Raw genomic sequence first — 25,506 nt, 5'->3', positions numbered from 1 at the left:
GTTAATTTGCGTCTCTGGGCTCAGCTTGCTCATGGGAACAGCACAACCTACCTGGGTTACCAAGGAGGGGGCATTGTTGGGGGTATCTTCCTGGGGTGTAGGCAATAAGGAGATGCGTTACCCACAGAGAATTCAAAAAGCAATAATAAAAACCACCGAAACTGAGTCTGCCTTTAGTTATCACCGTGCACCAGCAATTCTTGGGAGTATCAGTGATAAAATATTTTTCCCTCCAGGGCCCACGGCTCCTACTGCTCCCTCCCCAGCCTACCTTGGAACACTACAGTAACCTAGTTCCTAGGATTATTATGTAAGTTGATCAGAATAATGTGTGTAAAACATGTCTATACCTGGTCCTTGGTAAAGTGCTCAGTGGGTAAAAAGTTAATCCCTTGGCCTTCTCCTTTGTGCCAAAGGCATCGTTGTATTTGTCTGAGCAGTCTGGTTGCAAATGACCAAAACTGAAAGTCAAAGTAGTTTAGGTATGAGAAGAGGAAATGTACTGGCACCAAAGTCCTGAGCACTGGTAGGTGTTCACTGCTTTCTTTGAGTCAGTGTTGTCCTCTTAGACCCAGTATCCATGAAACTGGAATCATGGTGGCTGGATTCACTCCTGGGGCCTGGCCTCGCCCCAGTGACTGAGCACACAGACTCCGTGGTCTGCCCTGGAAAGGCCTCCTCACTCCTAGCTCACCTTGTCGGATCTCCCACCAGTTTCTGCCTGTTTCTAGGTTGGCAACCCTTTGTCATTGTGTCTCTCAACTTTCTACAGCTCTTCCAGGACCTTCTCAAACTCGACCTCCCCAGGCTCTGATTTAAGAGAAAAAGGGGACAATAGGTGAAGAGGTTACATTTTGCCTGCTGAGGATTCTGAATGGGCAGACTGGGTCATGTCCCCAGTCTTGGGCCCCTTGGACAGGGGTTGGCTGAGATACGATGATTGGCCCAGCTTGTGCCAGGGGCCTGTCCTCAAGTATTCCCTGGGGCTGGGGAGGTGGGGTCTGGTGAGAAGATGGCAGCTCCTTTTAACTTGCATCATAAAGGAGCATCATGAGAGCTATTTCTGAAAAAAGCATGGCCATGGGACATGGTGGGGGATGCTGGGCAGATAGAAGAACAGGTGGCTTTTCACACTTCTCCTGTCCAAACAGAGCCCCCCCCCCTCCCAGGCATGGGAAGAAAATGCCTTGGCTTCCACTTGTGGATTGGTGAACTGTGCTCGCAGCTATTCCCAAACACCTGCCAAAGATGATGGACTATGAGGGAAAGGTGTCTGCATTTAGCTGCAGAACCTCTTCTTTCCCAGGTCTGCTGGAGGTAGCTTGTTTTTTGGGAGCAAGCCCCACGCGCACTGCTTAGATTCCAGCATTGGGGGTCGGGGGATTTGTTCCTGTGTGCACAGCTGCTGCAGTGGCTGGGGTCAGCCTTTTGAGGATGAGAACACACTGTCACTGGAACAGCAGCTGACGCCCCTTCCAGCCTCCGGATCCCCATTGCAGGGTGCCACACATTTTTGGAACCAAATCAAATATTGTCCATCATGGAGTCATCGCTTTGCTCTTGCAGCTAATCTGTCTTTCCTTGTTTTTCGCATTGCTATCTTGGTTGTCCTCCTTTTTTTTTTTTTTTAACCAAGATAAGATGTTTGCAGTTTTCTTAAGGATTCTTTTGATGAAAATAACATTTCTGTTGTAGCCTAGGGAGCATTTTTATGTGCACAAAGCCTTCTTTTGTGATCTTATCCAAAACAAACTTCTGATTCCTCTCTTTTGAAAAGTTACTACTGCCCATAATAATACTTAAAAATCAGTTTACTGAAACAAATGAAGGACGGGCCCTCTTCCATCGAAAACGCTGCTGCACTGTTGGAATCTCTGTAATCCTTCTTCTAAAGCAGGAGTCTGTGTGTGTGCTTTTTTTTTTTACAGAGGGCCAGAGAGTAAATAATTGAAACTTTGTGAGCCGGCTGCTTCCCCACAGCTACGCAGCTCTGCCATTTGGGGGTGAAAGCAGGCGTGGCCAATGCATCCACAATGGCTGCGGCTCCGTGCCAGTAAAACTCTATGTACACAAACAGGCAGAAGTGTAGATTTGGGCCTCAGGCCATTGTTTGCTGACCCTGGCTCTTGTTTAATTTAGAAAACTAATAGTTAAAAACCTTAAGATGAGTCATAATTCTTACTCCCATAAGAATTGTAACTCCCGTTACAATTTTTATTGTAAACAACAAACAAAACATACAACCATTCTTGACATGCAGACATTCTTAGCCTGGTTACAGTCAGTGGTTCACAATATCATTGTGTAGTTGTGTATTTACCACCATGATCATATTTTTGAACATCTGCATCTCTCCAGCAAAAGAAAGAAAAAAGAGAAAACTCATACATGCCGTGTCCCTTACCACTCCCTCTCATTGACCATTAATATTTCCATCTACTCAATTTATTTTAACCTTTGTTCCCCCTATTATTTGATTATTTCTTATCCATATTTTTTGCTCACATGAGTTTTAAAGATAGACGGGGCTTTGGTATTAACAGCCTTAAAAATATTCCATTTTTAGGAATCTGTCCTATGTTGATGGGGGTTCTTTTTTTTAGCATAGATATTTGCCACAGCATTATTTGCTCTCAGGAAAACCTGGAAAACAACTTAAATGTCTAACAGTAAATTACCTACTTGAAGTAATGTTACAGAACCTTTAAAATGATGTGTATTATAAAATCCTTATGAATTAATGTTAAGTGACATAAGTTTATGAAATGTATATCATGAGGCCTCAGTTAATGAAAGTAAAGAGCAGGCGTTCATGGTAAAAGATGACAGGAAATATGCCAAAATGCTAACTGTTTTTCTCTGGAGAGGAAGATTATTTGGGACTTCTATTTCGTGTGTGTGTGTTTTAGTTTGCTAGCTGCCGGAATGCAACACACCAGAAACGGATTGGCTTTCAATAAAAGGTCATTTATTTCATTAGTTCTTCAGAGGAAAGGCAGCTAACTTCCAACTGAGGTTCTTTCTTACGTGGGAAGACACAGGGTAATCTCTGCTGGCCTTCTCTCCAGGCCCCTGAGTTCCAACAACTTTCCCCGGGGTGATTTCTTTCTGCATCTCCAAAGGCCTGGGCTGGGCTGCGAGTGCTGAGATGAGCTGTGCTGAGCTGCTTGGGCTGTGCTACGTTGAGTCTCTCGTTTAAGCACCAGCCAATTAAGTCAAACATCATTCATTGCAGCAGGCACGCCTCCTAGCCGACTGCAGATGTAATCAGCAACAGATGAGGTTCACGTACCATTGGCTTATGTCTGCAGCAACGGAACTAGGTGCCTTCACCTGGCCAAGTTGACAGCTGGATCTAACTACCACAGTGTGTGTGTGTGTGTGTATTTGAGTTTTCTAAAGAGACTACTTTAGTCCTTCAGCCTCTTAGCCTGAGGTTCAGTTCTAGCTTTATTCTCGAGATGGCCAAGATGCTGTGCCCTCTCTCCTTGGCGAGGCAGGGGCAGGGGCTGGCCTTGATGGCCACCCCTTCTGGAGATGAAACCTCCTGGCCTGAGCCTCTCTGCTCTAGGAGACTGTCCTTCCCAGACTCTAAAGTTCCTGCTGGAGCTTGCCGGACCACTAACACTCTACACCTCAAGAGGGTGTAACTGAGCTCCTACAAATAAATCTTCAAATCCTTATATAACCCTTCCAAGTAGGTCTGTACAATCCCATTTTCCAGTCAAAGAAACTGAGATATAGGGAATTAAGTGCCCTGCCCAGAGTCCCACGTGACAGAGCTGTCTCTGCAGGCCTTCCTGCCCATCTCACTTTGAGAGGGTCCACTAAAGATGTAGGGAATTAAGTGCCCTGCCCAGAGTCCCACGGCTCACGCGTGACAGAGCTGTCTCTGCAGGCCTTCCTGCCCATCTCACTTTGAGAGGGTCCACTAAAGATGTAGGGAATTAAGTGCCCTGCCCAGAGTCCCACGGCTCACGCGTGACAGAGCTGTCTCTGCAGGCCTTCCTGCCCATCTCACTTTGAGAGGGTCCACTAAAGATGTAGGGAATTAAGTGCCCTGCCCAGAGTCCCACGTGACAGAGCTGTCTCTGCAGGCCTTCCTGCCCATCTCACTTTGAGAGGGTCCACTAAAGGGTTCACGGATAGCTGGGCTGCAACTGCTTCTGCAGTTTCTGGGGGTGCTGAAGGATTGATGGAGCCTTTTCACCAAAGCCAGCCATTGTGTAACTTGAGCCCTCCTGTCCCAGTGTCCCGGAGAGAGGCTCGGCCACAGAGCTGCCTGCCCTCGGGGATGGGAACCTCGGGCAGAGGCCATTTGGCAGCATCGTCAGGCAGATCATTTTTCGGGAGCAGCTCCCTCTTCCCTCATGTGACTTTTGGCCCCACTCTTAAGGGGAGAACCCACTTGGGGTTTGCCATACGATCTGATGAGACGTGAGGGTTTAGGGCAGGGACAGACAGTGAATATGGCTAAGTACTCAGGATGCTGTTGGGATGACATCTCAGATTTTGCTTGGAGACAGATCAGATGCATCATGGTTTCTAGCTCTTTGAGGGGACCAAAGAGGAACAAGTTTCCCTGAGTTGGCCCCAGATTCCACTGCTCTGTCTGCCATGTTGGGATGACTCTTCCTGACAGAGTGCAGGAAGGAAAGGGCTGCACGATGGGGGTGGGGAGCAAAGTGCGGGCCTTGGACTAAGGACACCCGGTGGGCATAGCTGCTCCCTTATTTGCTAACTGCTTAATCTGGCAGAATTCACTTCAGCTTTCCGAGCCTCAGTTTCCACATCTGTGAAATGGGAATTCCATCAGTACCTAGTTCCCAAGACTGCTGTGAGGCTTGAATAAGCTAATGTCAGTGAGTATACTTGGTGAACCGTGAAGCCCTGTGCCATGGCCCCTTATTCTGTCTGTCTCCTGGAGGGATGGGAAAGAGCAGAGGCACGGACGGTCCCACCCCTGAGGGTGGTAGGAGAAGAGGTGGAGGCGGTGAGGAGCAGTGGCTGGTGTGACGGGTAGCCTAGAGACCACATTGTTTTAAAAAGGAGGAACGAGGTTTCATGGAAATTTTAAAGGGGAGACTTAGGGGAAGGGATTCCTTATAACTTAATTGGCTTCATAATACTGAACGGTAAGAATCCTGCAGAGAAGAAAGTAGAAGTTCTCCATACAGCTCTTCAGAGAAGAACTAGAGCTGCTGGGGTGGGGGGGGTGTTCTAGAGAGACACATTTTGACTCTGATAGGAAACAGCTTTTGTACCCTCTGAGCTGCCCAGTTGTCCTGGCTTGCAAAGTAATGAGCCCCCCAGCATTTGCCGTGTGTAAGTGAAGGCCAGAAAGTGATCTGGTAACAGTGTCTTTGAAAGGAACCTGGCGTTGGCAGAGGTTAGACCACAGCACCTCTCAGAATTATTTTCTTGTGCCCTACGTTGGGGTCTCCTAAGGCTTGAACTGTCCAGTCTCAACGCTGGTCCCACCTGCCCCCCATTTCCTTAGGATTTTCCTTTGTTGATTGAGATTCACATCTGCACTCGGGGATCTGATGGTTCATGGTCCAGTGGGAAATGGGATCTAGGCGAAAGGCTCGTAGGCTGGACAGGAGGCCAGAGGAAGCAGGGGGCATGGTGGCAGGTGGGTTTGTAGGTGGGGAAGGAGAGAGTTCTGCAGCTCTGTTTTTCCTGCAAAACTCCTCATCGGGAGCAGGCTCAACATGCTGGTCAACCGTGGTTCCAGGAGTGAGCCACACCCCATCACAGCGGGGCTTGCAGCTCAGCGCCAGGGAATGGCTACGTGCCTTCATACAGCTCCCAGCTGTTCAGTTAGTCAAAAATCCAGTTTATACACAACTTCTCAAGAACACACCTAGGGCATAAAATTAGAGGAGCCCGGAAAGGGGGTTCGTTGTGCCTAAAGAAACCAGAGAATCACACACAGAAATAAACGTCAAAGCCGCTGTCTCTCAGGGTCATGACAGCAGATCATGGAAATGTGTTTTCTCGTTTCCTCATGTTCCACTCGGCTCATGTGCTCTGCAGCTGTGATTTATTTTCAGAGCACACTCTGGAATCTGACAGACTCGCAGGCTGGCCTGCTTCACAGCTGAAACCATTTGCCATTTGGTAGCTGATAACACAAGTGACAATTTACACTCAAACAGCCGTTACAAAAGGAGACGTCTGTGAGTGAGACAGACAGGTGTCAAACCGGGCAGCGGCCGAAGGCACAGAGTGGGCAAACGCCCAGAGACCCTCCGCTTCGGCCCTGCCAGGGCTCCCGAAAGACTGAGATCCAGCCTCTCAGTTGAGTGGAATTCGGGGGTACACATCCTGCTTAAAGGAGGCAAAGTTGGCTTAGACTCGATAGCGATTGCTGGTGTGTGTAGAGTGCTGGGCTCCCCTCTGAGCCCCTGCCCTTGGGTGCAGGGACCTGCCATGTGCCGCCTGCGGTAATAGGTGCTGCCGCTGAGAGCTGGTATGGTGGTCCTAGAGCGCGAGTGCCGGAGAGCTCTAGAACAGGGTGGCAGAACAGGTGAAAGGGGAACACAGGGTGCTGCCGGAGTATACAAGAGGGAGGTGACCTCTTCTTTAGGAGCCGTGGTGTGACTTGGGGAAGGTGTCTTCTTAAAGGTCCTTTGAACCTAAAGTGACAGAAACCCATACACCTTCACTGTTGCAGAGGGCCACTTCGTCTGCTGCGTTTTGGGCCATGGCACTTACCTCCACTTGGTAGTGTGTCCTAGTCAGTCCAATCCTAGCCAACCCTATTCAGTCTCCTAGGCCTTTTGTTTTCTCTCTCGCCCGCTGTCATATGAGGGTCTTTGCCTGTTTAATTCACTATTGTGTGTGTTGTGCCTACCTCAGCGTCTGCCTTATTTGTTGAAGGAGGGAGAGGTGACACATTGACCAAGCTGTAGATAAACAGGAGTTAGTCAGGCCAGAGGCAGGGGCCTGTCCAAAGCAGAGGGCGCTGCCGGGGTAGCCCCCTGCCCACTCACGCCGGGGCAGGGACTTCCGTGTGGCTGGAGCGATGGGGAGTGGGTGACCCGCAGGACAGGGTGGTAGGGGAACCTGTCGTGGCACACAGAGGCCTGGGCTGGGAAGGACTTTTACCCCGGGTTACAGGACTGTGGTTGAGTTGGAAGCCAACAGTGGGGCAAGTGAAAGGTTTTCAGAGCGGGCTGTGACATGATCATTTGTCTTTGTACCTGCCGGGCTACCGGGATACTCATGTTTATTGCATGCCTTCTGTGTGTAAATTGCACATTCCTGTGTCATATCACAGTAACCCTGAGAGTAAGGTCTTCCTCCACCATTTACAGAAAAGAGAAATCTGGCTAAGCGAGGCTGAGTGCCTGGGACCATGCAGGTAACACTAAAACATTTTTGCGTTTTAAATGCAGAATTCTGGCAGCAGTGCCAAGTGAGGACTGAAGAGGGCTTAGGAGGCAGACCCACGGGTGCTGTGGTGGTCTCCTGAGAAGCGCGCGAGGAAGACAGATTCAAGGTAGTAGCAGTGTAGGCCGAAGGGGTGGGCAGGCCAGAGACAGATGGAAGGTGGAAATGATAGAACATTCGTGACTGATTGATCTGAGGTTGTAGTGAGCTTTTCGTACTCTGTATGTAGCAAGCTTTTGAAGAGCACTTTCCATGAGCCAGGACAGTTCTGAGCAGCTCATGATATTAACTCATCGGATCCTCACAGCCATATGAGGAAAGTACTAGTATCCTCATTTTATAGGCGAAGAAACTGAAGCAGAGAGCTGTTAAGTCCCTTGCCCAGGATCACACAGTAAGTGAGCGAGGCAGGATTTAAAATCAGGCAGCGAGCCTCCAGAGCCCACGCTCTTAACTACCAGATTTCTTACTCAAACAACTGATTAGCGGTAGCACCAGTGGCTGAGGTGGACAGAACAGCATTGGACAGGAAGACAAATTTGGTTTTGACATGTGGAACATATTCTGTCTGTGAGATGCCGAGAGACGATTGGACACGTTTATGCTTCCCAAGAGAGGTCTGGATGGAGGTGGAATCTTGGTATTCTCAATGTGTCGGGGAGCTGATGGGGACGAAGGAGTCACTGGGGTTCCCGGTGGGGAGTGAGAGAGAAAGCTCCAGGCCCCAGCCCTGGGAATGCCAATGCTGAGGGGTTGCACTGAGGAAGAGGAGATGCCACTGTGGCTGAGAACCAGCGGAGAAAAAGCAGAAGAAAGAATCCCGGGGAGAGAGTTTTCCAGGAGGGAGGGAGTGTCAAAGGACGAGAGGGCTTGGAGGGAGTGAATTAAATTTGGAGACAAAGCGAGGCTTGCACTAGGGCCAGAGCAGATGAGTGGAGCTGTTGTGTCTAAAGGTGGCCTGTGGTGACTTGAGCTGGTGACGGAGGCAGGAGGTGGAGACGATGAGCGTGGACACAGCTCCGGTCGCAGATGGAGAGAGAGGGCAGGAACTTGACGGTCGAAGAAAGTTTTTGTTTCTGTTTTTTCCCCTGTGATGAGAGAGAGTTGATGATATTTAAGTACTAGAATAGACAGTAGAGAGGGGAGATGTTGGAAATAGTGGGGGGTATGGGGCAAGGGACTAGCTGCTGGGAGAGAGTAACACACTGATGTTTTCCTCTTCTTCCTTGGAGATGGGGCAGGAGGCAAGGCGGGTCATGGATGCAGGTAAGTTGGACGTGTTTTGATGTCGGCACAGGGAAATAAAGGGTCAAGATCCATTTATACTGGTGTGTTACTTAATGCCAGCTTTACCGCACAGTCCTTTGTGGATGGGTAAAAGCAATCCATTTTGACTAACGTTTGCACTGAGTCAAGGCTTTGTGGTGTGGGGGCTGGGGTACAAAATTGTTTTCAACTTGATTCTTCCCTTCAAGGTGTAGAGTTCAAGAAACAAAGTAAATGGGCTTTTATTAAACCATCAGAGTGCACTGTGCTAACTATTCTAGTAGTGTTGTCTATTTTCTGCACTAGACCTGATGGGAGAGCTGACCTTGCACAATTTGCACCTCCGGGACTTCTGAGATGCCTTGCACGTTGAAACCACTTGATAAATATTGAACGAATGAGTGAATGATGACTGAGTGAAGAAAAGGACAGGAAACTTTGTTTGAAAACCTAGAAAAGCCTTCCAGGGGTTGTGACGTGTGCACTCTCCCTCGTGAGTAGCAGTTCCACAGAGGACCGCTCATGTGGGATAAAATGAGAATTTCTGGGAAAGGGGACTGTTTCTGCAAGTGTGCAAGGACACAGGGCACAAGGTTCAGGTCGGGTCGCACGCCGAGTGGTTCTATGAGGCTGCATCTAGCGCCGCCCTCTCTGCCACACAGAATCCCCGGGCCGTGTGTGACATGAGCACCAGTAGTGGGTCTAGTCCAGACTGGTTTGCACTCTAAGTGCAGAATGCACACCGATCTCAAAGACTTAGTATGAGAAAAAAAATGTAAAAGATCTCGTTAATAATCATGCCCATTGATGCATATTGGAATGCAGTATTTTATAAATGTCATTGAAATTAATTTCACCTGTTATTTTGAACTTGTTTTAATATGCCTAATACTGGCTTCCTATTAAGTTTCTATTCACCAAGACGGGCATAGCATGTGAGATGTGAGAGTGACAGGAAATGAATCGGAGAGGCAGGCCGGGGCCACAACTCATGGACTTTGGAAGGCAGTCCCATCAGCAGTGAAGTTGTAGGCAGAAGGATTAGATACGTGCTGTGAATCACCACCAGGTGGACGGCAAAGAAAGGATGCTGAAGGTCAGAAGCTAAAGAGGGAGTCTTTGCAGTGTCCACTGAGTGATAATGAGGAGAAAGCGAATTGTAACAGAGGAGGTGGGCAGACGGACAGGCTGTCTGAAGGCGGCGAGGGAGAGGCGGGACTAGGAGATGACATCTCTATTAAGAGTGACGCTCTTGCTGGTATTTGGGTGTTATGGGGAGGAGAGTGCTGCTGCCTTTGGATTATAGACTCAGCTGCTGGTGGTGTAAACGTGGAGCTCAGGAGAGGGAGAAATTAGGGATGGAAGTGTAACTTTAGGATCATTTGCATACGGATGTGACCATTAAAATCTTGGCGAGGATAAAGTCGTGTATGGGGCATGAAGGACAAGAAGAGATGGTGGCTGAGGCTGGAGCATCTGAAGGAAGTCTAGCAGTTAAGAGGCAGACAGGACAAATGTGTGGAGAGCAGTGTGTTAGAACCCAAGAACAGAGGTTTTTGAGAAAGAATCAATGTGCAGCAGTGTCAAGATAACAAAGTAGTCAGATAAGAGAAAGAAAAGAACGCGTTTTGAATTGAGCATTTAGGAAGTTGGCGACTTTGGCAAAAGCTGTCTTCAATGAAGGAGGGGGATAGAGCCAAATTGGAGTGACTCGAGGCATTGGAATCTGGCAAAGCACAGACTAGCGTAGACTGCTCTGAAGAAAACAAGGGATTTTGAATTGTATGAATTTCATCCCTTCGTGTATTTCCTGCCAAAGAATGTCGAGAATCCCAAGAAACAAACAATGTCTGTAATTCTGCTTATCTTCATTAGCAGAACATTTGGAGAAAGCCCTCCCCGCACTCCGTCCCCAGGCAAAGGCAGAGGGTTTTGAGCATCTCCTCTCTCTCTCTCTCTCGTAGGTCGGATCTTGGACCTCAAGACTGGAACGGTCAAGAAGGAAGGGCAGCAGTCGTCCATGAGGATGTGTATGGGGTCGCGGAGATCCTTCATCTGCAGGATGAGGTCTGTTCGGGTGAACGGGGCTCAGGGGCGAGGCTGGTTTTCCCCTTTAGGGTCTGCAGTTGGCAGCCTCAGCCAGCTCTGCGAAGACGGCACCACGCAGACTTGGTTTCACTGACTTGCATCTTCTTGGCCGCAGCGTATGAACACGAACTCCTGGTCTCTCTTGGAAAAGGCTCCTCACCCCTGCATCGCCTTGTCTGATCCCTCACCATTTTCTGTGCATTCCTAGGTTGTCCCCTCCCCACTGTGTCTTCCTCCTTTCTACCCATTTGTCAAGGCCCTTCTCACATCCCACCTCCCCAGGCCAAGTTCACAGTTATGCGTGTATTTCCCTGTGACCATGCATGAATTTCTTTTTGTTCTCTTTATTTAATCAACGTGACATAAATGTCTGAAAGTAAATAAAGGCGTTAATGTGGTTATAAAAAGAATTTTTTTTCGAGAGAGGAGGCATTGTCTAAAATAAGGAAGGGGATGGTCAACATATATCTCAGTAAGTATAAGGGTCTGATAAGGGAGAACCTTTGTCATCTAAGCAGATTACTCAAATGGTTAAGAATCGTTTATAGCTTCTCACTAAGAGCAAACAAATAATCCAAGGAAACATTGTCATTGTAACAGAGTGAAAACCAGATTCTTGTTTTGCATGAAGATATATCTGATAAGAAAACTATTAAAAATTTTATTAATCTATAAAATCTTAGCCAACCTCAACCACAACCGATAAAATTCACCTCCAGCAAGACTTCTGTAGCTTTTTATATCTATCCGCTTTGTCCCACACATTCCTGTTTCTCATTCTGCAACAATCAGTTATTTTACTTTAGGGGAAAAGTACTCTCATTTTCGTTAACGAAAACACTTCTCGCACACTTGACATATTTAAATTACCAAAAAAGATCTTGAAATCAGTCTTCAAACCAACATCCTACAAAACGCAATTCTTTTTGTTGGTTTTTTACTTTGTTTCGTGAAAAATAGCATAAATGCAAAAAAAGCAATAAATTTCAAGGCATATCACAATCAGTTGTAGAATAGATTTCGGAGTTGGGTATGGGTTACAATTCCACAATTTTAGGTTTTTACTTCTACTTGCTCTAAGAACCTGGAGACTGCGAAATATCAGTGTAATGATTCAGCAATTATACTCGTTTGTTAAACCCTACCCACTCTGTATAACTCCATCATCACCTTTGATCTTTCTCCCACTTTCGAGGGGTATTTGTGCTATGCCCATTCTAACTTTTTCATGTTGGAAGGGGCTGTTGGCAATATGTGATAGGAGGATGGAACTAGATGTTCTAGAGAGGCTGTCCCCTCTGCATTTCAGGACTTATCTGGTCCAGGGACCCATCTGGATGTTGTAGGTTTCTGAAAAGTTACCCTAGTGCAAACAACCTTTGTAGAATCTTATATATTGCCCTAGGTGTTCTTTAGGATTGGCTGGAATGGTTTAGGTTGGGGGTTGGCAAATTTAGGTAGGTAGCAATGTCTAACTGAAGCTTGCATAAGAGTGACCTCCAGAGTAGCCTCTTGACCCTATTTGAACTCTCTCAGCCACTGAAATCTTTTTTTTACACTTCTTTTCCCTGTTTTGTTCAGGATGGCATTGTTGATCCCACAGTGCCAGGGCCAGGCTCATCCCTGGGAGACAACGCATGCTTTTTTAATTGGTCTTTAATCATTAAATTGTTGATTAGCTCCACCCGTAAATTATTATTGCCTTGAGGATAGAAGCTATGATTTGTGCTTCTTTAAGCCTCCCACAGCATCTAGCAGTGTTCTGTACATAGTTGGGGAATTTGTGGTTGTTGAAGAAATGCAGGAGTGACTGGACTTTGGAGTAATTGGGAGAGTTTAGCCATGTCCCCAAAGAAGGGAGAGCGAGGATTTTGAATCCTCAATGCCAGTTCAGATAATCCTGTGCTTTTGACCCTGTGGCCCCAGAGGGATGGTGAAGCCTCTCATTCATTCATCAGCAAATTATCTTGAGGGCTTACTTGTGCCAGGCACTCTTCAAGATGCTGGGAAGTTAAGAAAGCCAATGAAATCTCTGCCTTGATGGAACTTCATTTTAGTAAGAGAGATCCACTGTAGACAAAATATGAAGCAAATATATATTTGTCAGAGAGTGTGAACTGCTCTGGAGAAAAGCAATTTAGAAGGAGTAGGAAGTAGCAGGGGGTGGTTATTTATATGTTATATAGGGTAACTAAGGGAGAATCTCAATGATAAGGTGACATTTGGGTACAGACCTGAAGGAAGTGAGCAAATGGGTTGTGGGAATATCTAGAGGAAGGTAACATGAGGTAGAGGGAAGAGCAAATGCAAAGGCCCTGAGGCAGGGCTGTCCTTGGCACATGCAGGTTACCTCAGGGAGGTTACGCTCACAAGAGCCAAGTGAACATGGGTGGAATGAGAGAAGGGTGGTAAGAAACGAGGTAGAGAAGTAGCAGATACCAAATCCCATGGTGCTTCTGAGACTTTGCTTTCACCCCCAAATGACATGGGATGCCATGGAGTTTGATCATAGCAGCGACATATTCTGAATTCTATTTTAAAATTCTACTTGGACTTCATAAGAGGCATGAACTGGGGCAGATGAGGTGGAGGAGAATGTTCTAGTCAGGGTTTTCTGGAGAAGCAGAATCATCAAGAAATATGTTAAGGGATTTATTATAAGAAATTAGCACACACAACCACAGGGGCTGCCAAGTCCAAACGCCATGGGGAATGCTGCAAGCTGGAAACACTGACAGAGGTGAAGCCAAAGTCCTCGATCTGAATTCCCCAGGGGAAGCTGGCCCGCTGTAAGTTCCAGCAAGGTCAGTGCTGAAGTTGCATCTGAATTCCTCTTGTGACCTCTGAAATCCTCCAATCTGGCTTTCGGATTGGTTGAGGAGACTCCCCACATCCTTTGTTGACGGGTCAACTGGTACTAGATGTGAATCCTATCTAGAAAGACCGCACAGTAGCAAGCAGCTCAGTGCTTGACCAAACAACTGGACACGGTACCTAGCCAAGTTGACACAAGAAAGTAACCATCATAGAGAACAAGGGTAGAGTTGAGGCAATTGAAACAAAGTAACCATCATAGAGAACAAGGGTAGGGTTGAGGAGGCAATTGAAACAAAGTAACCATCATAGAGAACAAGGGTAGAGTTGAGGCAATTGAAACAATCCAGATAAGAAACATGGGAATGTGATGATGATAAAAATAGCTCTGATTTTGAATATGTTTCAAAGATAGAGCCAGCAGACATCTAGTGGAGACCCTGAATAGACCGTTGGCACATAATTCTGGGACTCAAGGGAGAAGTTGGGCTGAAGCTATGGACTTGATGACTGACGTTATAGAGATGGTACCTAAAGCCTTGAGACCACATGAGCTCACTTGGAAAGTGTGTGTAGGTAGAGAAGAGGTCAAAGGACTGAGCCCTGGGGCCCTCTTGCATTGGCGAGATAAGAAAGAACCAGCAAAGGAGGTTGAGAAGGAGCAGCAAAGAGAGTGGGAGGACAAGAGTGTGAAGGGAGTTTCAAGGAGGAAGGAGTGATCAACTGCCAAATTCTACTAATGGATCCAAAGAAAAGGACAGAGAACCATCTCTCAACTACAGAGGGAGAACCGGGCAGGTGAGCAAGGCAGACAGAGCCTCAGCCTCCCCCGGGAACGAAGTTTGTCCCTGCCATCCCTGACCCACATTCCCCATGACTCTGTTGGAGCACCTTTCCTGGTGAGGGGCTTATGCCAAAACCTTCAGCCTTCCCACAGGTGATGGCTTCAGGTCAGCAAGTGCCTTCCTAGTACGGTCAACTCATGGAAGCAAGGCCATGAGGGTAAGGGCTACACAGAGAGGTGAGGAGGTCACAGGGGGCCTCAACAACAGAAAACCAGTCCACATGTTCCATGCAGCACGTATCTTGATGCAGCCCCTATACTTGTCCTGCACTGTTCAACCTCCTATTCTCTGCCAGGCTCCCTAACACCCTCGATGCTTGGGGTCTCAGAGCAGGCTCATTCGAGCCCTTCACAACGGTCATTTTCATCCAGCCATTTGCTGCTGGAACCGTGATGTGTGCTTGATCGTCTGCAGGGTACTATGAGTTCCAACCAATAGATGCTTTAAAATAAGGGCTATTATCACAAATTCGAAATGATCTTTTAAGGCAAGTATTCTTGCTTTAAAATGAAATCTATTGATCTATAGACTGTTAACCTGCCCCCAGGTCACCAAGGTTGCCTGTGCCAAGGTGGGACCTGGCTGTCTAACCTCTAGCTGGGCCCTCAGCCAGCAGAGAATTTTGGTTTATTATTATTATTATTAATTATTTAACAAGAAGTACCCCTTACGGGTTTGAGTATGCCTGCCCTTTCTTTTGAGTCTGCTCCTCTCCAGGTTGGACATCTGGAATTTTCCCAGAAGACACATAGGAAAACTCCTTCATCCTCTGCCACAGGTCACAGGATGATTTTGGAGTGACAGATTTCATGGACACCTCCATTGACTTAGGACTAAACATCCACACAGTCTGTCCATCTACTCAGCTGCACCAGGAGCAGGGCAGCGGGATTCAAATGGATCAGCCTTCCCCCAGGGGTAAAGCGCCATCAGTTAACATAGGAAGGACCAGGTGCTCTAGTGCATAGAGGAAAAACCCATCCTGGCATGGGGGCATCCGGTACAGCACCAGCAATGTGAAAATTTAATTGCACCATCCAAGCAGTTCCCTTATTAGTAAGCTTACTGGCAGCGTCGTAGTGTACCCTTTCTATTAGTAACCTGTTTAAATGTCATTAGGGCCATTATCACCATCCCGTTCTCTAGATTCAGGGAGTCCCCTCTTTGCCCTGTTCGCACTGCAGGGGACGTGCTCCAGGTGGCTTTGTGGTACCAGGCCCCTGCTGCCCAGCTTTACATCTGAGGTGGTCAGCCCTGCCATCTGCTGAGAGCATGACCTTCTCCTCAAACTAAGGCAGCACATGACATCTTGGTTTCCACAAGACACGGAATGTAGTTTACCAGTAAAGGGCAGTGAATCATGCCAACGTCCCTGGACAGCAGGATCATGGATTGATCCTGCTGGGAAAGCCACACTAGTGCTGGCAGCTGTCCAAGGTCTCAGAGTAAGGTTGACTCTTGTGTTTTTGCATTGAACATTGAGACATCAAGGATGTTACTTGTCGTGTGTTTGGTTGTGGAAATCCATGTGAAGAGTAAACATGCCATGCGCTGGCCACAGCCTGGCTGCAGTCTACATTGTGGTGTCCAGAGCCTGGGGTGCTGAGAAGGTCACTGGCAGGAGAAGCAGGATGGGTCCTGCAGAGTGGACGGGGTGCCGTCCCACACCCCTGCAGAGAAGGACTCACAGAAGGCCTGTTCTGTACCTGTGTCCCCATGTTCTCCTCAGCCATCAACAGGATTCCAGCTGTGTGGTTATTCCTAATGCCAGCACATGGCAGGGGAGCAGGGAGAGTTCCTAGAGCTGTGATTCTAAAGCCTGAGAAGATGCTTCTGTTCATGAACTAGCAGCATTTGCTTTGATGGCCTGAAGAGACACCGTTGCTGTCATCACCCCCTTTCCTTATTTCCTGAAAGCCGCTCAGCCACACAGAAGTGACCCCCAGGACTGAGCATAAGCCAGGCTCCTCTATTCCTTCTGTCAGTTTCCAGCTTCTGGGTTGAGCCCTGCACCGACTTCTGTATACATTAAAAGTGGGTCATACTTGTGGCCTTTGGTAACAATTGAAATTCCAAGAAACGCAAGCTTACTTCTATACTTTAGGAGGAAATGAGCTGTAGATGTCTCCTGAATAAACCTATAAGCCTCAATTGAGGCCCCTCTGCTTGACCGCAGCACTGTGTGCTTTGTAAACTTCCTTCATTCTAATGGTATTTATCCACTCTTAGGTGTGGAAATGCTCCTCTGGACCACCTCCCTCTAAACAGAATAACCACCATGAGGAAAAGGTTCAGGTCAGTGAGACTTCCTGATGTCTGCTTTTGGGCTGTGCTATTACGTAGCTTAGACCCTGGGTGCTAAGGAGTGTCCAGCCAGGAGAGGAGCTGAGAGAGAGGAGACCCAGAGACCAATGCCTCAGATTTGGAGTGGCTTGAATGAGGAGTTGAATGGAATTTTATTGGGGACTTTTAGATCATGTGGGAAGAGAGAAAAATGGATGTTGGGAACTCAAGATTCAAAACCACAAGGCAAATAAGCAAACACAGGAACTTAGATGCTGAAGGAATCATATTCCCCTCCCCCCCTTCACCTCCCCACAGTCTGATGAAAATACCTTCACAAACATTCTTTCTTTAGGAATGGCCTTGGCCCTGTGAAAGAAGGAGAAGCCCAGTATGCTGTGGTCCACTGCACGGGATATATTAAGGCCTGGCCACCAGCAGGTAAGTTGAACCCACAAATTTTCTCTGAGGGAATTGAATGCCGTTCCCACCTTACCATGTGCAGGGGTATCCTGTTAGAAATATATTCTTATATGAAGGTGTAGGGTCTGATTTCCTCTTTGTAGTTGGGGAAAGAGCCTACCATTTGAAGGAAAGGTTTCTAAAAAGAACTAATCCCTACAAAGGTGATTGGAGCTTTAGCAGTTCCTTTCTGCACTGTCACCCAAAGCATTGCACACAGGCTGAGTGGCAGTTTTAGATGATGGTGGTAGCCAAGTCTTGGTATATCATCTATGCTGTATGAAAACCAGTGACATGGAAGCCATATTCCAGATTCATCTGAAAAAGATTTTGAGGGAAAATGGTTTTTAACTCACTTTTACCTGCTTTTTTGAACTCAGCATTAAAGAGGTTTTATAGACTAAGGCACTTAGTCTGTTCATGTAAATATAGTATGCTATCCAGAGTCTAATAAGAAATCAAAAGTTTGGGATATTCAACATTAATTTATAAAACCTGGAGAAAAGTATAATCGCAGCTAGCAAGAAATCTGTTGGTGTGTTGGAATCCCCTATGCCTCTGATATAGATATAGAAATGTTGAATAAAATGTAACAGGAAATTAGATAAAGCTATACAGCCTAGCTTATGGGACAACAGAGGGAAATACCCAGGTGCCAGAAATGAGAGAATTCATAGCTGAAAAGGTAAATATACAAGCTGATGGCATTACAATTCAGGAGAATATCACACCCAGATGCATATCCTGATAGGTGGGGAGTTTGTTTTTAATACCCATATGGATACAGGAAAAGGAGCACTGAAACCACTGCATCAAGCCAAGATTCTGGGAGGACATGTAAGGGGGAGCTGAAAATTTTTACTCATTGGTCAAGGGCAGGGGCAGAATTCTTGTCTCTGCTCAGGGCTCTGCACAAGAATAGTCTCCTAGGAGATATCAAAACCCACAGCTGTGCGTTATTTAAACAGTCCACATGAAGCAGGAATCAGAATCAGGGACCTTGTATAATATCTGTTCCCTGACTCAGTGGACTCCTTTGGAGCAAGGACCAGAAGCAAATCACAGGAGCAGTGTAGGAACACTTCTACATCCCAGGGAACATGGGCCATCTCGCTGTGTGTGTGAGTGTGCCTGACAGGCATACACAGATGCAACTATATACAAACATACGTAGACGCTTTATTTTGCCTGTATTTAAAAAAAATTTTTCTCGATAAAGAATTCTGAGTTAACACTTTTTTTCAGCACTTTAAATATATAACTTCATTGTCTTCTGATTTGCATAGTTTCTGACAAGAAGTCTGGTGTAATTCTTATTGTTTTTCTCTGTAATCTGCCTTTTTTTCTCTAAATGTCTTCAAAATTTCTGCTTCCTTTGGTTTTCAGCAGTTTGACTAAGAGCTCATCATGATGTGTCCAGATGGTGTATGTGTATGTGTTTTAGTATTTATTATGCCTGGGGTTCTCTGAGACTCTTGAATCTGTAGTTTGATGTCTTTCATTATTTTTAGAATAGTCTCACCCATTATCTCTTTAAATATATCTCCTTTTTTTTTTTTTGCACCCCAACCCCTTATCCTGGGATTCCAATTAAACTTATGTTAAAACACAGCTCTTAGGAATCAGTTGCATTTTTTCAGTCTTTTTCTCTTTGTACTTCAGTTTAGGTCATTTCTGTTGACCTATTTTCAAGTTCATGATTCTTTCTTCAGCTGTGTCACATATACTGATGAGCCTATCAAAGGAAATTCTGTTGTATTGTGTTTTATTTCTGGAATTTCCATTTGATTCTTTCTTATAAGTTCCACCTTTCTGTTGCTGTTCCCCATGTTTATGCAGGTTGTCCACGTTTCCCAGGAATTATTCATCATAATTATTTTAAATTCCTAACAGCTGGATCATCTCTGAGACTGGGTCTTCTGATGGCCTTGTCTCTTTGAAAACAGACTGCTTACTTGCTTTTTTGCATGTCTTATAATTTTTGATATATTGTCAGACATCATGACTAGACCCATAGAAACAGGGGTAAGTAATACTTATCCCTGGAAATGGGCATGCCTTTTCTTTTCCTTGGTCAGTATTCTTGGAGGTTATGTCAGTCTAGTCAAGGTGTGAGCTGGGTTTGGATTTTCTTGTTGCATTGGTAATCTTATATGTACCCCTGTCTTTGAATTTCTCTAGTGCAGGGTTTCTCAATCTCAGTATTAAGAATCAATAATTCTTCACTGTGAGGGCTCTCTTGTGCATTGCAGTGTATTTAGCAGCATGCATGGCCTCTACCCATTAAATGACAGTAGCACCCCCCACAACTCCAAATTATGAAAACCAAAGATATCTCCATACACTGCCAGATATTCTGGGAGTGAAGGGCAGGGGAAGGCTAAATCACGCCGAATAAGAAGCTCTTCTCTGGTATTACAGTGTGCTTGTGGTGGGGGCGGGGCTGCCTTATCACTGTTCCTGTTTCAGCCTCTGCTTTCAGCCTTCCCTGTGTATCTGTGCCTCAGGGTGGCCTTTTTCCATGCTTCCACCCCTTCCCCAGAAGCAGACAGGTATTTCTTACCCTCTCTACTTTTTCTGTTTAAATCATTAAAAAATTAAAATCATGTTATAAAAAAGTCTGGCGCGCAAACTGTCTGGCCATAAAATCCCACAAGTGTATTGGTCAATGAAATCCTGTGCTTTTTAGCATTGTAATTTAAAGCAAATACCGGTACTGTATTTCAATGACTATTCAAACAATTCATGATATTAAATAAATTTGTATGATTTTATATAAGGTGTTTGCAGATAAAACAGCTGTAGCAGTAATAATTATTAGAAATAGACCTGCAAATATATGCATCTGAATAAAGTCCTATACAGGTCACTGCTGTCCTTATAAACAAGCAATTATTTGAATAAAAAAGGACACAAAATGTAGGGAAAAATAATGGATTTGAAGAAATGCAATGCTGTCTTAATGCTTGGGGTAAATCAGATATTTCACAGAATACTGGTACTTGGCAAGCAAATGAAAACTAGGTAAATTCTAACATAAACCGGCTTAACTTAATATTCAGCATGGACCCAATTGGGCAATTAGGTTATGATAGATTATAGTAATAGCAATTTGAATCTCTCCTGTTAGGGGAATAATCCAATCCTTCTCAACTGATTCGGAGACCTGTGGCAAGCATTCCTTTGCTGGGGTGCTCAGTGTTGCCAGACCCCATCAGTAGACGGTGAGGCTGGCCGCCTTCTAGCACATTTTACCTCTGGTCTTTTGTGTGAAGCCTTCCATCCACACTGCAGATGATTTGGCAGCAAATCAATTTCTAGATACTTAAAAAAAACAAAAATGAGGTTCCTCTATCCACAAATAAAATAAACACCTTAACTCAGTTCTTAAATGTGCATAATAATGATAATAGTGAACATTTACCGAACACTTACTATTGCCAGACAGTTGTAAATGTCGCAAATGACCTGCCCAAGCTCATATAACTAGTACATAAATAATGGAGCCAACTTGATTCTGAATTCTGGGGCCTTCATTAGTTTGAAGTATCCTCATTGCACACACGCACACACACACACACACACACACACATATAAATACATGGATACACATTCATAAATTGTTTTCTACTTGGTGCCTAATGCACAGAATTGGCAGGGTGTTGCTTGCCAAAAGGCTCCAGCTAGGTTCTAGGGCAGGGGCTCATACAGCACCGAAGCCCTCACAGAGTTCAGAGCCTGGACCCCAGCTTTGTAGACCCAGAAACAGTCATGCCAGTGCTCCAGAAGTGATCCGATCCAGGGAATCTGGAAGCGTTCTCCAGAAGCTGATATAGAAACCAGGTGCAAGGTAGCAGTGCTGCGGGGTTCCTTTGGGTGGTGTGGGTGCACACATCCGTTGATCAGGGAACCTCTGAGGGTTTGGAGTACTTGAGAAACGAGATTTAGAAGAAGATGAGAGGAAATAATAGCAAAGGAACATGGGTAAGCCTGGAGGGAGATTTCTGCCAGCAGCTCAGTTCAGGGAGCATGTGTGCCAGCCTAATCTGTGCCATTTAGAGCAAGACTGTGGGTGAGCAAGACATAGTGCCATCCCTCAGGGCATGCAGAGAGGTGTGGAGATCAACACAGAAACAGGTGACTTTGTGGTTGGGGCCAGAGGAGGAGTCCCTCTCCACCCCACAATCAGGAGAGACTTCCTGGAGAAGGTGTGTCACAGTGCTGGATCAGCACGGCCCAGTTCTGCTTTCCGGCGCCCCATTCCAAGCTGACCATCGCATTTTTCTTGATGCCTTCTTCACTTGAATTCGTTCGTCACCTTCACTGGACTAGACAGATTGTTCTTCCTCTATCCAATTTCTGTCCTCAAAGCCCTGTTTCTTAACTCTTTGAGTCCCAGTTCTGATAGCACAAAAGAGATGTCATCATCGTGGTAAGACAGACTCTCGGTGTCCTCATGGACAAGGTGAAGAAGGGAGTATGTCCCAGGGTGTATGGAGGTGATGTAACGCAGGGTCTGCGAGATGCCCCAGCGCTAGCTTTTCTAGGTTTCTGTGTTGTTTGGGTCCACAGGAATGTTAGAGTCTATTTCCCTAAAGCGGGCCATGAAGACTTAGTATGCAGTGAGCTTTCGACAATGGCACTTGAAACTTTGCCACATGAAAATGGTTGAAGGAGCCAGGGGTATTTATCTTGGAGAAAGTGAGACATGATTTCTGTCTTTAAGTATTTGAGGGGGTGTCATATGAAGGAGGAATTCAACTTAGGATACTTCCAGAAGGCACAACTTGGACTAAAGTGAGGAAAGTTACCAGGAGGCAGATTTTTAACTCTGTAGAGAAAAATGAGCAAAGCATATGAAGTTTTAAAAATATAAATATAAATACGTACACACGGTAAGCATATGGAGAGTAGTTCACCTCACTGTTAATCAGAATTGCAAATTAAAACAGTTTGATGCCATCTCTTTTTACTGATTAAAATGGCAGAAAAATATAAAGAAGACAAAATATCCAGTGTTGGTAAAGTTCAGGAAAAATGGACACTTTTATGTACTGCTGGTAGGAAAATAATTTGTAGGAACTTTCGGTAGAATAATTTGGCAGTATGTGTTAAATGCTTCAAATTGTGCACGTCTTAAAATACAGGAATTTACTTCTAGTACTTTATTCTAAGAAATTAATCAGAGAATAATATGTTTGTACATTTAAGCATTATTTAAAATTGTGAAAAACTTGGATTGATCTAAATTTCAATGTTAAAGAATTGGTTAAAAATAGCATGGAACATCTATAAGAGAATAGTGAATAAAAATTAAACAGGCATATTTTCAAAGGATGTTTAAGAATGAGATAAAGCACTAATGAACTTCATTTAGGAAGAAAAGCATATTATCAAACATGTACATCATGATCTCAAATTTATCTTAAAATTGTATATAGTACATCTGTTTATGCACTAAAAAAACATTCATGGACTGTCAGTCATTGTTGTCTCTGTGTGGTAGATTACTGGTAATTATTATCTTCTCTATTCAGCACTGCATTTTCCACATTTTTACGTGACTTTGGTCATTAGAGAAAATTACATTTTTAAGCAATTTCAGTTTTCCAAAGAGATATTCCAGACAATTGGACAATTCGGTTTGCACTGAATTTAGAAAGTGGTGTCTTTTTGTTTGTTGCTTTGGTTTTTTTGTGTGTGTGTGTTTTGTTGGTTATATTTCTATGAAGACAGAGATTCTGGAAAGCAACCCTGTCTTCTACGTGTGCTGGCTGCTTCATGTGTACAGAAAACTTAGTTGATATTAACTTATTCTATAGCTACTACACTCTGTTTCTTGATTAATGATTGCATTCTTAGCATATATAACACTATTTTGTACTTCCCATTTACTGTGGGTCTGCCCCATCAGCCAGTAGTTCCCGCAACACCATGGGTCATGCTTCCATCAATATTTCAACCCAGTGCTGGCACATAGTATGCCCTAACGAAGGATGGTGGGTGGTGGGTGGGTGGATGGATGGATGGGTGGATAGATGGGTGGATGGGTGGGTGGATGGATGGATGGATGGATGGATGGATGGATGGATAAATGGATAGGTAGATGGGTGCATGGATGGATGGATGGGTGAATGGGTGGGGGGGAGGGAGGGAGGGAAGGAAGGAAGGGAGGGAGGGAGGGAGGGAGGGAGGGAGGAAGGAAAAAGAAGTAGTTAACCTAAGGATATGGATAGATGAAGGAATTTCCAAAGGCGTTTATAGAATTTGCTTTCCCAGAAATCTTTTAAAATGAGAGACAGTTATCTGGCCTAGATGAGGTGGCTGAAATGAGGTCATTGGCACTCTTACCCTATTCTAAGGTCATGGAATTGGAGCCTGGAAGCAGTAAACTCACTGAATGATTGGATGTTTCCTTGTAAGTGTTCACAAGGAATGCTGTCCCTGCTTGCTCGTGAACTCAATCTCCTTAATTATAAACCAGGACTTGGTTATGAAGTAGAAAAATTCCTATCACCAAAGTTGCTAAAAACATCTAAAGGTGACCTGGAAAATATCTAACAGTGAGCAGAAAAGAGATGCTTTGTGACGATAACAAGACCTTTATTAGCAGATGGGTTTGGCCACACACTCAACTCATGCTGATTTCCGAGTTGGCTGTGTCTCGCTGCTGCCTGCTGACTCCGGGTTAAACAAAGGATGTAGTGTGTGCTCATGTATTCCAGAAGTCCTTTCTCTTATACAGCACCCTTCCCGACTAGCCCTGGTTTTCTCTGTCTCACCGCATTTTGTATTATATGGATTTCCCTTTAAATATTGGGGGCGGGGGATGAATAAAAGAAAAAGGAGAGTTCGTAGACAACCAGTTCTCTTGTCTAATGTTTCCATGACTAGTTGTGTTTTACATTCTGTGAGATGTGTCAGAGTCCAAAGGAAACTTTGAAATTCTGAAGCTGTCGGTTGCCTTTGTCCCATTGTCATAACCCCAGCACCTTGTATTTCCAGTAACTGTCATCTGATCAGCTTGGTTCCCTGTGCAACATCTGTGGAAAACATCTGGTTAACTGGCCTTGTGTTAGCACGGAAGAGCCAGATCTGACCCAGGGCGGAGGGGGAGAGCTTGACCAGGAGCTGGTTACCCCACGCTGGGGCCAGCAGGTCAGGAAGGGGCTTTTGGGTTGGTGCCCTGGAGTGCTTTCTGGGTTGAGACGGATGCTTTTCTTCACTTTGCTGCTAGACTTTCAGTAAGCGTTGGCCGCAGCATGCCAGAGACCTGAGGTTATTTTGGGGTTTTGGCTAGAATCTGCCGTGGTCAGGCCAGCCCTGTCACTTTACCAGGCGGCTCAGCCCTGCCATGAGCTCATCTCCAGCAGCCATGCAGTCCTTGCAGTTTGCTTGTTGGACATGGTTGAGTTTGTTGTTCCTTCTTTTGAAGTTCTCCAAAAGCTGCTGGTCTGTATCGAGGCCACCAAGTCACAAGTCAACGGCTGGATCGCTGCCCCCGCCAAAGCTCGGCCGTTTCACACTGCCCATGTGGTGGGCAGATCAGGCCCCAGCCTCCTGCCTGGGACCCCACCAGACATCTAAGCCAAGACGGAGCTAGAATGGGGAATGGCAGTTGACAAAAATCTTCCAGCCTCCTTGCTCCCAGACTGGGCAAAGTCACTCTCCCATCCCTTCAGTAAACACTTGCTGAGCTCCTGCCATGGACCAGGCACTTTGGTAGGTCCTGGAGACCTCGTGGTAAGTGCGACAGGGCTCCTGTCCTTAAAGAGTTTGGAGTGCAGCTGGGGAGATTGGTAGGGTTGCAGGCCATTGCAGAGCCACGGGTCAAGGGTCACAACAGAGGCCCGCCCAGGGGAAGCACCTGCTTCCCTTGAGAGAAGGGTGAGTCTGCCTGCTGGGATGTCGAGATTGATGTCCTTCCACTATACTCCTGGAAGATAGAGAGTAACATTAGAGCTGAAAAATAAAGGAGCCGTCAGAAAAAGTGTCATTGAAAAAGTGTGTTAGAGGCCTAAGAAATAGCATGGGCAGAGGCAAGGAGGTGTACTAATAATTATAGTTTTCATTTTTCATGTACTTACTTTAAGAACCCCATAACTATAAGAAGCCCATACTGTGCGCTCTGCGGTTTAATCCTTTAACAACTCTAATGAGGCACAGGCACTATTCTTAGCTCCATTGTACAGATGAGACAGCTGAGGCTCAGAAGAGCTAAGTCGTTCTCCCAGTTTACACAGCTAGGAAGTAGAAAGTCTGGACTGTGAAAGCTGACTTCCTTGCTCTTGACCACAGTACCCTGTTTTCTCCACGCTAGAGCAAGATGTCGTGTTGGGAACTGCATGTG

The 25,506-nt window shown here is 45.7% G+C and overlaps 1 protein-coding gene across 8 annotated transcripts in view; it reads left to right on the top strand.

Annotated features, from left to right (window-relative positions):
* The window catches only part of ARNT2 (aryl hydrocarbon receptor nuclear translocator 2), a 192,400-nt gene that overhangs the window by 94,299 nt on the left and 72,595 nt on the right, over positions 1-25,506 (top strand). For all 8 annotated transcript variants that reach the window (XM_077128517.1, XM_077128518.1, XM_077128516.1 and 5 more), the window contains 3 exons: positions 10,629-10,731; positions 16,641-16,706; positions 17,050-17,135. In XM_077128517.1, the coding sequence (XP_076984632.1) occupies positions 10,629-10,731; positions 16,641-16,706; positions 17,050-17,135 (255 nt within the window). The remainder of the gene's footprint in view (positions 1-10,628; positions 10,732-16,640; positions 16,707-17,049; positions 17,136-25,506) is intronic.

Source organism: Tamandua tetradactyla, chromosome 14, assembly GCF_023851605.1.
Source record: "Tamandua tetradactyla isolate mTamTet1 chromosome 14, mTamTet1.pri, whole genome shotgun sequence".
Lineage (NCBI taxonomy): Eukaryota > Metazoa > Chordata > Mammalia > Pilosa > Myrmecophagidae > Tamandua > Tamandua tetradactyla.
Note: the sequence above shows the minus strand (reverse complement) of the source record. Positions and strands in the feature narration are given on the sequence as shown.